The sequence below is a fragment of the Oncorhynchus nerka genome, linkage group LG17 (genome assembly GCF_034236695.1).
Source record: "Oncorhynchus nerka isolate Pitt River linkage group LG17, Oner_Uvic_2.0, whole genome shotgun sequence".
NCBI lineage: Eukaryota > Metazoa > Chordata > Actinopteri > Salmoniformes > Salmonidae > Oncorhynchus > Oncorhynchus nerka.
The window spans coordinates 7,272,396-7,288,933 of NC_088412.1; the positions used below are offsets into that span (position 1 = coordinate 7,272,396).

Sequence of the window (16,538 nt, forward strand, 5' to 3'; positions counted from 1 at the left end):
TCTAGGTCAGAGGCTGGTTGATAGGTGAAAGTCTTGATGTCTTCTAGGTCAGAGGCTGGTTGATAGGTGAAAGTCTTGATGTCTTCTAGGTCAGAGGCTGGTTGATAGGTGAAAGTCTTGATGTCTTCTAGGTCAGAGGCTGGTTGATAGGTGAAAGTCTTGATGTCTTCTAGGTCAGAGGCTGGTTGATAGGTGAAAGTCTTGATGTCTTCTAGGTCAGAGGCTGGTTGAACATATACAATGTTGATTCAGGGTTAGGGTCAGAGGCTATATTTAAGTTATACAATGTTGATTCAGGGTTAAGGTTAGGGTTTAGGTCAGAGGCTATATTTAAGTTATACAATGTTGATTCAGGGTTTAGGTCAGAGGCTATATTTAAGTTATACAATGTTGATTCAGGGTTTAGGTTTAGGTGAGAGGCTATATTTAAGTTATACAATGTTGATTCAGGGTTAGGGTGAGAGGCTATATTTAAGTTACACAATGTTGATTCAGGGTTAGGGTTTAGGTCAGAGGCTAAATTAAGTTATACAATGTTGATTCAGGGTTAAGGTTAGGGTGAGAGGCAGAGTTGCTTTATTTAGGTCAGAGGCTATATTTAAGTTATACAATGTTGATTTAGTGTTTAGGTGAGAGGCTATATGAAGTTATACAATGTTGATTTAGTGTTTAGGTGAGAGGCTATATAATGTTGATTTAGTGTTTAGGTGAGAGGCTATATGAAGTTATACAATGTTGATTTAGTGTTTAGGTGAGAGGCTATATTTAAGTTATACAATGTTGATTTAGTGTTTAGGTCAGAGGCTATATGAAGTTATACAATGTTGATTCAGGGTTTAGGTTAGTGTTTAGGTCAGAGGCTAAGTTAGTTTTACAATGTTGATTCAGGGTTAAGGTTAGTGGCTATATTTGATTTATCCCTTGTTTTACCAGGTAAATTGACTGAGAACACGTTCTCATTTACAGCAACGACCTGGGGAATAGTTACAGGGGAGAGGAGGGGGATGAATGAGCCAATTGTAAACTGGGGATTATTAGGTGACCGTGATGGTATGAGGGCCAGATTGGGAATTTAGCCAGGACACCAGGTTTAACACCCCTACTCTTACAATAAGTGCCATGGGATCTTTAATGACCTCAGAGAGTCAGGACACCCGTTTAACGTCCCATTCCGAAAGACGGCACCCTACACAGGGCAATGTCCCCAATCACTGCCCTGGGGCATTGGGATATTTTTTTAGACCAGAGGAAAGGGTGCCTCCTACTGGCCCTCCAACACCACTTCCAGCAGCATCTGGTCTCCCATCCAGGGACTGACCAGGACCAACCCTGCTTAGCTTCAGAAGCAAGCCAGCAGCATCTGGTCTCCCATCCAGGGACCGACCAGGACCAACCCTGTTTAGCTTCAGAAGCAAGCCAGCAGCATCTGGTCTCCCATCCAGGGACCGACCAGGACCAACCCTGTTTAGCTTCAGAAGCAAGCCAGCAGCATCTGGTCTCCCATCCAGGGACCGACCAGGACCAACCCTGCTTAGCTTCAGAAGCAAGCCAGCAGCATCTGGTCTCCCATCCAGGGACCGACCAGGACCAACCCTGCTTAGCTTCAGAAGCAAGCCAGCAGCATCTGGTCTCCCATCCAGGGACCGACCAGGACCAACCCTGCTTCAGCTTCAGAAGCAAGCCAGCAGCATCTGGTCTCCCATCCAGGGACCGACCAGGACCAACCCTGTTTAGCTTCAGAAGCAAGCCAGCAGCATCTGGTCTCCCATCCAGGGACCGACCAGGACCAACCCTGCTTAGCTTCAGAAGCAAGCCAGCAGCATCTGGTCTCCCATCCAGGGACCGACCAGGACCAACCCTGCTTAGCTTCAGAAGCAAGCCAGCAGCATCTGGTCTCCCATCCAGGGACCGACCAGGACCAACCCTGTTTAGCTTCAGAAGCAAGCCAGCAGCATCTGGTCTCCCATCCAGGGACCGACCAGGACCAACCCTGCTTAGCTTCAGAAGCAAGCCAGCAGCATCTGGTCTCCCATCCAGGGACCGACCAGGACCAACCCTGCTTAGCTTCAGAAGCAAGCCAGCAGTCTGGGTCCCCGACCAGGACCAACCCTGTTTAATTCAGAAGCAAGCCAGATATCTGGTCTCCCATCCAGGAATGAGGACCAACCCTGATTGTGGAATGAGTCTGGTATCCCATGATTGTGGAATGATGAAGTGATATTGATTGTGGAATGATGAGTGATATTGATCGTGGAATGATGAGTGATATTGATTGTGGAATGATTGATATTGATTGTGGAATGATGAGTGATATTGATTGTGGAATGATTGATATTGATTGTGGAATGATGATTGATATTGATCGTGGAATGATGAGTGATATTGATCCAGGGAATGATGAGTGATAACCCTGATTGTGGAATGATGATTGATATTGATTGTGGAATGATGGGTGATATTGATTGTGGAATGATTGATATTGATGATATTGATTGTGGAATGATTGATATTGATTGTGGAATGATGATATTGATCGTGACCAACCCTGAATGATATTGATATTGATTGTGGAATGATGGTGATATTGATTGTGGAATGATGATTGATATTGATTGTGGAATGATGATTGATATTGATCAGTGGAATGATTGATATTGATCGTGGAATGATGAATTTATATTGATTGTGGAATGATTGATATTGATTGTGGAATGATTGATATTGAGTGATATTGATCGTGGAATGAATGATTGATATTGATTGTGGAATGATGAGTGATATTGATTGTGGAATGATGAGTGATATTGATTGTGGAATGATGAGTGATATTGATCGTGATAATGATGATTGATATTGATTGTGGAATGATGAGTGATATTGATCGTGGAATGATGATTGATGATTGATATGATTGGAATGATGATTGATTGATTGTGGAATGATGAGTGATATTGATTGTGGAATGATGATTGATATTGATTGTGATTGAATGATGTGGAATGATGATGATATTGATTGTGGAATGATGATTGATATTGATTGTGAATGGAAATGAGTGATATTGATTGTGGAATGAATGATATTGATGATATTGATTGTGGAATGATGATTGATATTGATCGTGTAATGATGATTGATATTGATTGTGGAATGAGTGATATTGATTGTGGAATGATTGATATTGATCGTGGAATGATTGATATTGATTGTGGAATGAGTGATATTGATCGTGGAATGATTGATATTGATTGTGGAATGATGATTGATATTGATTGTGGAATGATTGATATTGATTGTGGAATGATGATTGATATTGATTGTGGAATGATGAGTGATATTGATCGTGGAATGATTGATATTGATTGTGGAATGATGAGTGATATTGATTGTGGAATGAGTGATATTGATCGTGGAATGATTGATATTGATTGTGGAATGATTGATATTGATTGAGTGATATTGATTGTGGAATAATGATGATTGTGGAATATTGATTTGATTGTGGAATGATGATGATCGTGGAATGATATTGATTTGTGGAATGATTGATATTGATTGTGGAATGATGATTGATATTGATCGTTGTGAATGAATGATTGATATTGATCGTGTAATGATGAGTGATATTGATCGTGGAATGATTGATATTGATTGTGGAATGATGAGTGATATTGATTGTGTAATAATGATTGATATTGATCGTAGAATGATGATTGATATTGATTGTGTAATAATGATTGATATTGATCGTAGAATGATGATTGATATTGATTGTGGAATGATTGATATTGATTGTGGAATGATTGATATTGATTGTGGAATGATGAGTGATATTGATTGTGGAATGATGAGTGATATTGATTGTGTAATAATGATTGATATTGATCGTAGAATGATGATTGATATTGATTGTGGAATGATTGATATTGATTGTGGAATGATTGATATTGATCGTGGAATGATTGATATTGATTGTGGAATGAGTGATATTGATTGTGGAATGATTGATATTGATCGTGGAATGATGATTGATATTGATCGTGGAATGATTGATATTGATTGTGGAATGAGTGATATTGATCGTGGCATGATTGATATTGATCGTGGAATGATGATTGATATTGATTGTGGAATGATGATTGATATTGATTGTGGAATGATGATTGATATTGATTGTGGAATAATGATTGATATTGATTGTGGAATGATTGATATTGATTGTGGAATGATGATTGATATTGATTGTGGAATGATTGATATTGATTGTGGAATGATGATTGATATTGATTGTGGAATGATTGATATTGATCGTGGAATGATGATTGATATTGATTGTGGAATGATTGATATTGATCGTGGAATGATGATTGATATTGATCGTGGAATGATGATTGATATTGATTGTGGAATGATTGATATTGATATTGGAATGATGATTGATATTGATTTGTGTGGAATGATTGATATTGATTGTGGAATGATGATGATATTGAATGATGATTGATATTGATTGTGGAATGATTGATATTGATCGTGGAATGATGATTGATATTGATTGTGGAATGATGATTGATATTGATCGTGGAATGATGATTGATATTGATTGTGGAATGATGATTGATATTGATTGTGTAATAATTATTGATATTGATCGTGGAATGATGATTGATATTGATCGTGGAATGATGATTGATATTGATCGTGGAATGATGATTGATATTGATCGTGGAATGATGATTGATATTGATCGTGGAATGATGATTGATATTGATCGTGGAATGATGATTGATATTGATCGTGGAATGATGATTGATATTGATCGTGGAATGATGATTGATATTGATCGTGGAATGATGTACTGTACAAGGTAATTAGTATTGAGCTACTGGCTGGTGCTTCATACAAGATCTGGAGCTTTTCAGTCAAGTAACAGACAGTGCAGAGGTAACATAGGTTGGGCCCTTAGTGCACTACTTTTGGCCATGTAGGGAATAAGGTGCCATAGGGCTCTGGTCTAAAGTAGTGCACTATGTAGGGAATAGGGTGCCATAGGGCTCTGGTCTAAAGTAGTGCACTATATAGGGAATAGGGTGCCATAGGGCTCTGGTCTAAAGTAGTGCACTATATATGGAATAGGGTGCCATAGGGCTCTGGTCTAATGTAGTGCACTATGTAGGGAATAGGGTGCTATTTGAGAGTCATAGTGAACTTCTGTAAATGAGGCCCACTAGTCCACGACTCTTGTATCAGGCCTTCATGGTAGAATCAGTGTTGGCCACAATATCTGATGAAGTCCTCTTCCTTTAATGTTTTATTTGTAACTATCCAGCGAGTAAAATCGGTTGTTATGACATCATATCATTGGAAGACAGTTTTATATACACACCGCTCAAAAGAATAAAGGGAACACTTAAACAACACAATGTAACTCCAAGTCAATCACACTTCTGTGAAATCAAACTGTCCACTTAGGAAGCAACACTGATTGACAATACATTTCACATGCTGTTGTGCAAATGGAATAGACAACAGGTGGAAATTATAGGCAATTAGCAAGACACCCCCAATAAAGGAGTGGTTCTGCAGGTGGTGACCACAGACCACTTCTCAGTTCCTATGCTTCCTGGCTGATGTTTTGGTCACTTTTGAATGCTGGCGGTGCTTTCACTCTAGTGGTAGCATGAGACGGAGTCTACAACCCACACAAGTGGCTCAGGTAGTACAGTTCATCCAGGATGGAACATCAATGCGAGCTGTGGCAAGAAGGTTTGCTGTGTCTGTCAGCGTAGTGTCCAGAGCATGGAGGCGCTACCAGGAGACAGGCCAGTACATCAGAAGACGTGGAGGAGTCCATAGGAGGGCAACAACCCAGCAGCAGGACCGCTACCTCCGCCTTTGTGCAAGGAGGAGCAGGAGGAGCACTGCCAGAGCCCTGCAAAATGACCTCCAGCAGGCCACAAATGTGCATGTGTCTGCTCAAACGGTCAGAAACAGACTCCATGAGGGTGGTATGAGGGCCCGACGTCCACAGGTGTGGGTTGGGCTTACAGCCCAACACCGTGCAGGACGTTTGGCATTTGCCAGAGAACACCAAGATTGGCAAATTCGCCACTGGCGCCCTGTGCTCTTCACAGATGAAAGCAGGTTCACACTGAGCACATGTGACAGACGTGACAGAGTCTAGAGACGCCGTGGAGAACGTTCTGCTGCCTGCAACATCCTCCAGCATGACCGGTTTGGCGGTGGGTCAGTCATGGTGTTGGGTGTCATTTCTTTGGGGGGTGGGGGGCCGCACAGCCCTCCATGTGCTTGCCAGAGGTAGCCTGACTGCCATTAGGTACCCCTTAGATGAGATCCTCAGACCCCTTGTGAGACCATATGCTGGTGCGGTTGGCCCTGGGTTCCTCCTAATGCAAGACAATGCTAGACCTCATGTGGCTGGAGTGTGTCAGCAGTTCCTGCAAGAGGAAGGCATTGATGCTATGGACTGGCCCGCCTGTTCCCCAGACCTGAATCCAATTGAGCACATCTGGGACATCATGTCTCGCTCCATCCACCAACGCCACGTTGCACCACAGACTGTCCAGGAGTTGGCGGATGCTTTAGTCCAGGTCTGGGAGGAGATCCCCCAGGAGACCATCCGCCACCTCATCAGGAGCATGCCTAGGCGTTGTAGGGAGGTCATACAGGCATGTGGAGGCCACACACACTACTGAGCCTCATTTTGACTTGTTTTAAGGACATTAATTCAAAGTTGGATCAGCCTGTAGTGTGGTGTTCCACTTTAATTTTGAGTGTGACTCCAAATCCAGACCTCCATGGGTTGATAAATTTGATTTCCGTTGATCATTTTTGTGTGATTTTGTTGTCAGCACATTCAACTATGTAAAGAAAAAAGTATTTAATAAGAATATTTCATTCATTCAGATCTAGGATGTGTTATTTTAGTGTTCCCTTTATTTTTTTGAGCAGTGTACTAGCAGAAACGCAGGTGAAAGTGACCTCACCTCAGCCTTCAACACCATTTGCCCTCGAAGCTCATCGTTAAGCTCGGGGCCCTGGGTTTGAACTTTGCCCTGTGCAACTGGGTCCTGGACTTCCTGACGGGTCGCCCCCAGGTGGTGACGGTGGAAATTACACCTCCGCTTTGCTGATTCTCCTCCATGTTCACCTAGGAGTGCGTGGCCACGCATGTCTCCAAATCAATCATCAAGTTTGCAGACAACACAACAGTGGTACTCCTGATTACCGGCAATGACAAGACAGCCTACAGGGAGGAGGTGAGGGCCCTGGGAGAGTGGTGCCAGGAAACTAACCTCCCTCTCAACGTCAACAAAACAAAGGAGCTAATCGTGAACTTCAGGAGACAGCAGAGGGAGCATGCTCCCATCCACATCCTCCCTCCCTCTCTCTCATCCCCTCCCTCCCTCGCTCTCATCTCTCCCTCCCTCCCTCCCTGCCCCTCTCTCATCCCCCCTCCCTCCCTCCTACCCTGAAACCTAGTCTCCTGCCAGCACCTGGCTATCCGGAACAATGGGAAAGAGGAGAGATAAGAGAGGAAAGAGGAAGTGTTGAATTAAACACTACCTAGTCACTATAGTCTCCCAGGCCTCTCATTCACCTATTGGTCATGTCCTTCGTCCCAAATGGCATCCTATTCCCTATATAGTTCAAAGGACTCTGCGTCAAAAGGAGGACACTATACAGGGAACAGGGTTCCATTTGGTATGCATACTTTGTGTAATCTGCTATGGTATTATATAGATATCTAGATAAGCTGTATCTAGATAAGCTCCAGCGCCTCTCATGCTCCTTGTTGCTCCTCTGACACAGTTTTAATGGCTATTAATATCCTCACAGTCTGTGTCTTGTTGTAGATGGAAGCAGGCACTGGGAGAGATTGTCAGCCTGTTGTTATCTCAGCCCGTTGTTACCTCACCTCAGCCCGTTGTTACCTCACCTCAGCCCGTTGTTACCTCACCGCAGCCCGTTGTTACCTCACCTCAGCCCGTTGTTACCTCACCGCAGCCCGTTGTTACCTCACCTCAGCCCGTTGTTACCTCACCTCAGCCCGTTGTTACCTCACCTCAGCCCGTTGTTACCTCACCTCAGCCCGTTGTTACCTCACCTCAGCCCGTTGTTACCTCACCTCAGCCCCTTGTTACCTCACCTCAGCCCATTGATACCTCACCTCAGCCCCTTGTTACCTCACCTCAGCCCCTTGTTACCTCACCTCAGCCCATTGATACCTCACCTCAGCCCATTGATACCTCACCTCAGCCCCTTGTTACCTCACCTCAGCCCCTTGTTACCTCACCTCAGCCCCTTGTTACCTCACCTCAGCCCATTGATACCTCACCTCAGCCCCTTGTTACCTCACCTCAGCCCCTTGTTACCTCACCTCAGCCCCTTGTTACCTCACCTCAGCCCCTTGTTACTTCAGCCCGATGTAGTACTATTCCCTATATACAGTACTTTTTGACCAGGGCCCGAAGGGGTAGGGCCCAATCAGAGCCCTTCTGCTTGGTAATACCTGTACCATATGGACACCCAGCTGACAGGTAGACTGAGCCAGTACCTGACCAGTCAGTCAAGCACTTAATAGTAGCAGCTAGTAACCAAATGGTGACATCAGACCTACCCTGGGCTCTCAGTTGTAATCAATATAGCACAAGCTAATATAAAGAGATGCTTAGAGGAGAAGGCTACTCAGGTAAACAACGATTTAAAGAAGGAAGGGAAGAGTAGAGTGAAAATATTCCTCTTGTAAAAAAAAAAAAAAAAAAGTTTTTTTTTTCTCCACAAAAATACAAAATGGCGATTTAAAAAGTTACTGGATGAAACTCAAATCTGCAGTGTGAAGCAGACACCTGTAACGTAGACACAGGGAGTCAGGAAGAAGGTGCAGTTAATGAGTTTAATGAAGAAAACAAACAAACAAACAAACTAAGACCGGTACAAAACAAGAGAAGCGTCTGGACATTGAAACACAAACAATTACAACCTGATGACTGACGGAACAGAGCGCTAGATAAATAAATGGTAAGCAACGAAGTCCAGGTGTGAGTAAAGATGGATGCCAGGCCCGGTGGTTAGTCGACCGGTGACGTCGAACATCGGAGCAGGAGTAGACATAACAATTACAACCTGATGACTGACGGAACAGAGCGCTAGATAAATAAATGGTAAGCAACGAAGTCCAGGTGTGAGTAAAGATGGATGCCAGGCCCCGTGGTTAGTCGACTGGTGAGGTCGAACATCGGAGCAGGAGTAGACATAACGTAACAACACTTTACTTCTAGTAAGTAAATGCATTAAAGGTCCAATGTAGACGTTTTGTTTTATCTCAATATCAAATCATTTCTGAGTAACAATTAAGTAACTTACTGTGATTTGTTTTCAATTAATATGGTGAAAAATAAACAAAAATCGCTTCTTAGCAAAGAGATATTTCTCAAGAAAGAATGTTGCTAGGGACTGTCTGGGGGTGGTCTGAGTGGGGAGGGGAAAACAGAAAACTAACTGTTATTGGCAGAGAGGTTTGGAACTCTCTTTCTTATTGGTCTATTAATGAATTTACCGACCTGGTGATGTCACCAAGCAGGTCAAAACTCCATCCCTCCAAAAACAGGCTGAAACTTCAGGTGGTCTTTTCAAACAGCTGTTACACTAAAAGGACATTAATCATCATTTTCACAATTTCACAATATTATTCCAACCTCATAACCTCCTATATTAAAATACAGGAGAATCACGTTTTTGACTGACCTGGGCCTTTAATATTATCTTTGTCTCAGATCTGTTTGTGTTGTCTTGCTAACTCCTATGGTGATTTTGTAGCATACACAGATCAGGGATCAGTAATATCCAGACGAGTTTTACACAGTAATCATTTACTAATGACACCATTATTTATGGTGTCATTAGACGGAGACACATTAGACATTACATGATTACGTCATCGTTACTGACTGTCTTGAGGAGGTGCCATCAAGTCTGACGAGAGGAAAGGGATAGTTTTTAAAAAATGTTCTTATTTTCTCTCTTTTTTTTTTTACACGGTTCCTATCATCAAGAGATAAAGAGTCATTGCTCTACTGCCCTTTGGTTATATACCTTGTTTTCTTAAGGCACAGTAAATGAACTAATAGTTAACTTAACTGGCTGTTATTTACTAAGTTATTTGCTGAGAATGTTTCTTATTTATTACCTACACCGACATAACTTTGGGATATTTAGATTGACTCACCAGAAATATGATCAGAAATGAGATTTCCCTGACCTGGATCCTGTTTGAACTTCCCAAGGCAGCTCTATTCAACCCGGGGTCTGACCCAAAACACCAATGCATAAGCTGGCAACGGCTCTCAAAGAAGTACACTGGAAACCAAGTATGCCGCTCTGTACCATCACTCATTCATATATCTTTATGTACATATTCTTTATCCCCTTACACTTGTGTCTATAAGGTAGTAGTTTTGGAATAGTTAGCTAGATTACTTGTTGGTTATTACTGCATTGTTGGAACTAGTCGTCAACGGTTCTTAGTCGTCAACGGTTCTTAGTCGTCAACGGTTCTTAGTCGTCAACGGTTCTTAGTCGTCAACGGTTCTTAGTCGTCAACGGGTGTTAGTCGTCAACGGTTCTTAGTCGTTAACGGTTCTTAGTCGTCAACGGTTCTTAGTCGTTAACGGTTCTTCGTCGTTAACGGTTCTTAGTCGTCAACGGGTGTTAGTCGTCAACGGTTCTTAGTCGTCAACGGGTGTTAGTCGTCAACGGTTCTTATTCGTCAACGGGTGTTAGTCGTCAACGGGTGTTAGTCGTCAACGGGTGTTAGTCGTCAACGGTTCATAGTCGTCAACGGGTGTTAGTCGTCAACGGTTCTTAGTCGTCAACGGGTGTTAGTCGTCAACGGGTGTTAGTCGTCAACGGGTGTTAATCGTCAACGGTTCTTAGTCGTCAACGGTTCTTAGTCGTCAACGGTTCTTAGTCGTCAACGGTTCTTAGTCGTCAACGGGTGTTAGTCGTCAACGGTTCTTAGTCGTCAACGGGTGTTAGTCGTCAACGGGTGTTAGTCGTCAACGGTTCTTAGTCGTCAACGGGTGTTAGTCGTCAACGGGTGTTAGTCGTCAACGGGTGTTAGTCGTCAACGGTTCTTAGTCGTCAACGGTTCTTAGTCGTCAACGGTTCTTAGTCGTCAACGGGTGTTAGTCGTCAACGGGTGTTAGTCGTCAACGGTTCTTAGTCGTCAACGATTCTTAGTCGTCAACGGTTCTTAGTCGTCAACGGGTGTTAGTCGTCAACGGTTCTTAGTCGTCAACGGGTGTTAGTCGTCAACGGGTGTTAGTCGTCAACGGGTGTTAGTCGTCAACGGTTCTTAGTCGTCAACGGGTGTTAGTCGTCAACGGGTGTTAGTCGTCAACGGGTGTTAGTCGTCAACGGTTCTTAGTCGTCAACGGGTGTTAGTCGTCAACGGGTGTTAGTCGTCAACGGTTCTTAGTCGTCAACGGTTCTTAGTCGTCAACGGTTCTTAGTCGTCAACGGGTGTTAGTGGTCAACGGGTCTTAGTCGTCAACGCGTTTTAGGCGTCAACGGTTCTTAGTCGTCAACGGTTCTTAGTCGTCAACGGGTGTTAGTCGTCAACGGTTGTTAGTCGTCAACGGTTGTTAGTCGTCAACGGTTGTTAGTCGTCAACGGTTGTTAGTCCCAGCACTCTGACCCACCCACCCAGCACTCTGACCCACCCACCCAGCACTCTGACCCACCCACTAACAACACTCTGACCCACCCAGCACTCTGACCCACCCACCCAGCACTCTGACCCACCCACTAACAACACTCTGACCCACCCAGCACTCTGATCCACCCACCAACAACACTCTGACCCACCCACCCAGCACTCTTACTGAATCACACGGAAATCTGAGGAAAATGCTACCGGAATTCTATCAACACGTCTCCTGTGCTACACTCGCATTGAGGACCGAGGGTCATTGCTACTGCTCCTTCCTGGATAGCTACAAGGCCCTCCCTTCGAAAAAAATCAGATCATTCCTCCATTCTACTCCTCCCCACTTATAGGCAGAAACTTAAGATGACAGGGAGGAGGTGAGGGCCCTGGCGGAGTGGTGCCAGGAAAACAGCCTCTCCCTCAACGTCAACAAAACGAAGGAGTTGATCGTGGACTTAAAGCAGACAGCAGAGAGAGAACACCCCATCAACTGGGGCTGCATTGGAGAGGGTCAAAGTCTTTCAAGTTCCTTAGCGTGCACATCGCTGACAACCTAAAAAGTTCTCTACTGAACTGTTGGAGCCAGGAACACAAGCATTAGGTTAGATATTATTGTACTGTTGGAGCTAGAAACACAAGCATTTAGTTAGATACTATTGTACTGTTGGAGCTAGAAACACAAGCATTGTTAGATATTACTGCACTGTTGGAGCAGGGAACACAAGCATTGTTAGATATTTCTGCACTGTTGGAGCCAGGAACACAAGCATTGTTAGATATTACTGCACTGTTGGAGCCAGGAACACAAGCATTGTTAGATATTACTGCCCTGTTGGAGCCAGGAACACAAGCATTGTTAGATATTACTGCCCTGATGGAGCAGGGAACACAAGCATTGTTAGATATTACTGCCCTGTTGGAGCTAGAAACACAATGCATTTTGCTGCACCTGCGATAACATCTGCAAATCTCTGTACCAATAAACTTGGATTTGATTCTGTCAATGTTTAAGTGAGAAGACGTTACGGTTGTGTAACCGTTGTTGATTGTTTTAGACGTAGTCTATCGATATATATATATATATATATATATATATATATCATGTATATTTCTAGGCTCGGTTTAGTAAACAAACATGATGTCATTTCTCTCTCCTCTCAGCCTCTCTTCTTCTCCGGCTGATGTCTTAGATCATGAGTATCCTGGGACCTCCGATAAGGCAGGCCAAGTGAGTGACACACACACACATCCATTTTCCATCTTTTAATAGATGCCCTTTCCCAGACTTCTAGTTAAACACGGTGAGATATACTAGGTTAGTGATTTTATGTCAGACTGGGTGTGGGTCAGGGACTCCTGGAGGACAGAGAAACCTCTGTTTCTGTCTCTGTTGCATGTTTGCTTTCCCTGGGTTCCTGGCTCCAGCTTTCCTCTCTCTCTCTCTCTCTTTCTCTCTCTCTCTCTCTCTCTCTCTCCATGTGCCCCACGCCCCCCCCCCCTCCTCTCTCTCTCTCGCTATCTCTCTCTCTCTCTCTCTCTCTCTCTCTCGCTATCTCTCTCTCTCTCTCTCTCCCATGTGCCCCCCTCTCTCTCTCTCTCTCTCTCTCTCGCTATCTCTCTCTCTCTCCATGTGCCCCCCCTCTCTCTCTCTCTCTCTCTCTCGCTATCTCTCTCTCTCCCATGTGCCCCACGCCCCCCCTCTCTCTCTCGCTATCTCTCTCTCTCCATGTGCCCCACACCCACCCCCTCTCTCTCTCTTACTCTACCTGTGACCCACGCCTCCTCTCACTCCCTCTCTACCCGTGACCCACGCCTCCTCTCTCTCTCTCCTTCCCCCCGAGGCCCATGCCTCCACTCTCTCTCTCTCCTTTCTCTCAATGCCCCACGCCTTCTCTCTCTCTCTCTTTCTCTCAGTCTCTTGCTCTCCTTCTCTCTCCCTGTTCTCCATGCCTCTTCTCTGTCTCTCTCTCTCTCTCTCTCTCTCTCTCTCTCTCTCTCTTGCTCTCCTTCTCTCTCCCTGTTCTCCATGCCTCTTCTCTCTCTCTCTGGGCCATATGCTCAGAATCTCAGGACTAATCTCTTCCAGTCCTGTCTGGAAACTCTTACTCACTGTAGCCCAGTGTGAGTGTGTAGTGCGACTGATTAGTGATAGATAGTGTTTGTAGTACATTGGTGACATTTTGGATGAGTTTGAGAAAAACAATCGGAGAAGCGATGAAGGGCAGACTACGTAACCCTGGTAACCCCTCCTCCTCTTCCTCCTGCTCTTCCTCTCTCTGCAGTGGGGTGGCCAGATCTGACAGCAAGATTAGCGCCAAGGCTCTATATGGTAAGTGTGTGTGTGTGTGTGTGTGTGTGTGTGACACGGACACAGGGGAACGGGTTTACTACTGACTGTATATTAATATGTGACCGACCGGATCAAATTTGTCGTATATAGCAACATTTGAAATTGTTTTTATTTTATTTTTTACATTGGATTAAAGTAGAGACTCAGAGCTATATAATGGTATATCATACACTGCATATGAGCAACAATGGGAAAGTAATTCTGCTTTGAAAGTTGATCAACTTTTTTTAGGCCAATATTTTTGACACACTTTCTGGAGAGCTCTACTTTGTCTACACCCATTCAGCATCGTTCACACCCTCTTAAGCCTTAGCCCCACCCATCTCTTTAAGGGTTCACACCCTCTTAAGCCGTAGCCCCTCCCATCTCTTTAAGGGTTCACACCCTCTTAAGCCGTAGCCCCGCCCATCTCTTTAAGGGTTCACACCCTCTTAGGCCTTAGCCCCGCCCATCTCTTTAAGGGTCGATCTGAATGTACTAACAACAGCAGTCAAGCAGTCAAGCTAGCTTGCTAGCTACTTCCAGACATCTAAGTGAGAGAGAAAAGCTCACTGAACATTACTTTCCTTAGCAGAGCTGGTTAGGCTGTTTTCATGTTATCCAGAGAGTTGGTGACTGTGCTGCCAGATTGTCCGTTCCACATTCAGAGCGTTTCGTTTTCAGACCGGATGCTCTGGCTGATGAGTTTACTGAGCTTTACTGACAACGGGTGTTAAGCGAATTCATCAGTTATTCTGCACACTCAGATGAGAGTCGGAGTAGATGACCAGACTGAATTTACGAAAGCACCCGAAGTGTGTCTGTTTTCTTTTCTGTGACACGGACACATGGTAACGTGTGTGTGTGTGTGTGTGTGTGTGTGAGAGAGAATGTGAACTGGAATGTTATATAATGTAAGTGTTTTCATATACTCGCTCCTGAACGTTATCTACCTGTAGCCTCTTAGTAGTATTCTGTTATCAGTCATTATACACACATCACATACCTGGTCATACGGGACCATCATTAAAATACCTGGTAAGGGATTGGTTTGAAATACATCCCAGATATCCCCTTTAGGGATTGGTTTAAAATACATCCCAGATATCCCCTTTAGGGATTGGTTTAAAATACATCCCAGATATCCCCTTTAAGGATTGGTTTAAAATACATCCCAGATATCCCCTTTAGGGATTGGTTTAAAATACATCCCATATATCCCCTTTAGGGATTGGTTTGAAATACATCCCAGATATCCCCTTTAGGGATTGGTTTGAAATACATCCCAGATATCCCCTTTAGGGATTGGTTTAAAATACATCCCAGATATCCCCTTTAGGGATTGGCAGGGTCCTCGTTGATACCTAACAGAGACAGGCAGGGTCTATACCGCCATGCATTCTCCATAGACAAAGAGTTCAATCTTGCTTTCATTAGACCAGAGAATCTTGTTTCTCATGGTCTGACTCCTTTAGGTGCCTTTTGGCAAACTCCAAGCGGGCTGTCATGTGCATTTTACTGAGGAGTGGCTTCCGTCTGGTCACTTTACCATAAAGGCCTGATTCGTGGAGTCCTGCCAGAGATGGTTGTCCTTCTGGAAGGTTCTCCCATCTCCACAGAGGAACTCTGGAACTCTGTCAGAGTGATCATCGGGTTCTTGGTCACCTCCCTGACCAAGGCTCTTCTCCCCTGATTGTTCAGTTTGGCCAAGCGGCCAGCTCTAGGAAGAGTCTTGGTGGTTCCAATAATTTTTTTGGTACCCTTAACCAGATCTGTGCCTCGACACAATCCTGTCTCGGCGCTCTACAGACAATTCCTTCGACCCCGTGGCTTGGTTTTTACTTTGACATGCACTGTCAACTGTGGGTCAACGTATGCTGCCTAATATAGTGTGTTGCCAGCAATTCAATAATATTTTTTCACCAAAATAAGTATTTTTCATTAAAAAAAATAGATGTAGCCTACTCTTAGTCCAACTGTCTGTCTGTATGTATGTGTGTATGTACATACCAACCGTCTGGTTGAGCAAATTTGTACGAAATTCTTACTTTTTTTTTGTGCCTTTTTGCATTCTAACTATTTATTTTCATATTCCTACTCTTCAAGGTCTCTACTATTTATTTTCATATCCCTACTCTTCAAGGTCTCTACTATTTATTTTCATATTCCTACTCTTTCAAGGTCTCTACTAAACAGGACTGGTGCTATATTAACCCCTCACCAACAGAACTCATGCCTTTTATCCCATACCTTTTGTGTCTGGATTGTTTTGAGTGTTTTAACGTCCATACCTCAGACATGACATACCAGAGTCAATGGAGTCATTGAACTCTCACTGATGTGTAGTGCTATACTAGTACACTGCATTGACACATGTTAAAGTTCAGTTACATCTGCTATACTGTATAGTGGAAGTTACAGCTGAACTGAATGTTGTACATACATGAATAGAACTTTCGCATTCCGGTCGCATTCCGC

At 43.9% G+C, this 16,538-nt stretch overlaps 1 protein-coding gene across 1 annotated transcript in view; it reads left to right on the forward strand.

Moving 5' to 3' along the window:
* Nucleotides 1-16,538, forward strand: part of LOC115123841 (epidermal growth factor receptor kinase substrate 8-like protein 2) — a 112,179-nt gene that overhangs the window by 23,864 nt on the left and 71,777 nt on the right. The window contains exons 2-3 of the mRNA XM_065002752.1: nucleotides 12,893-12,959; nucleotides 14,014-14,060. Coding sequence (XP_064858824.1) covers nucleotides 12,925-12,959; nucleotides 14,014-14,060 — 82 coding nt within the window. The 5' untranslated portion in view covers nucleotides 12,893-12,924. The remainder of the gene's footprint in view (nucleotides 1-12,892; nucleotides 12,960-14,013; nucleotides 14,061-16,538) is intronic.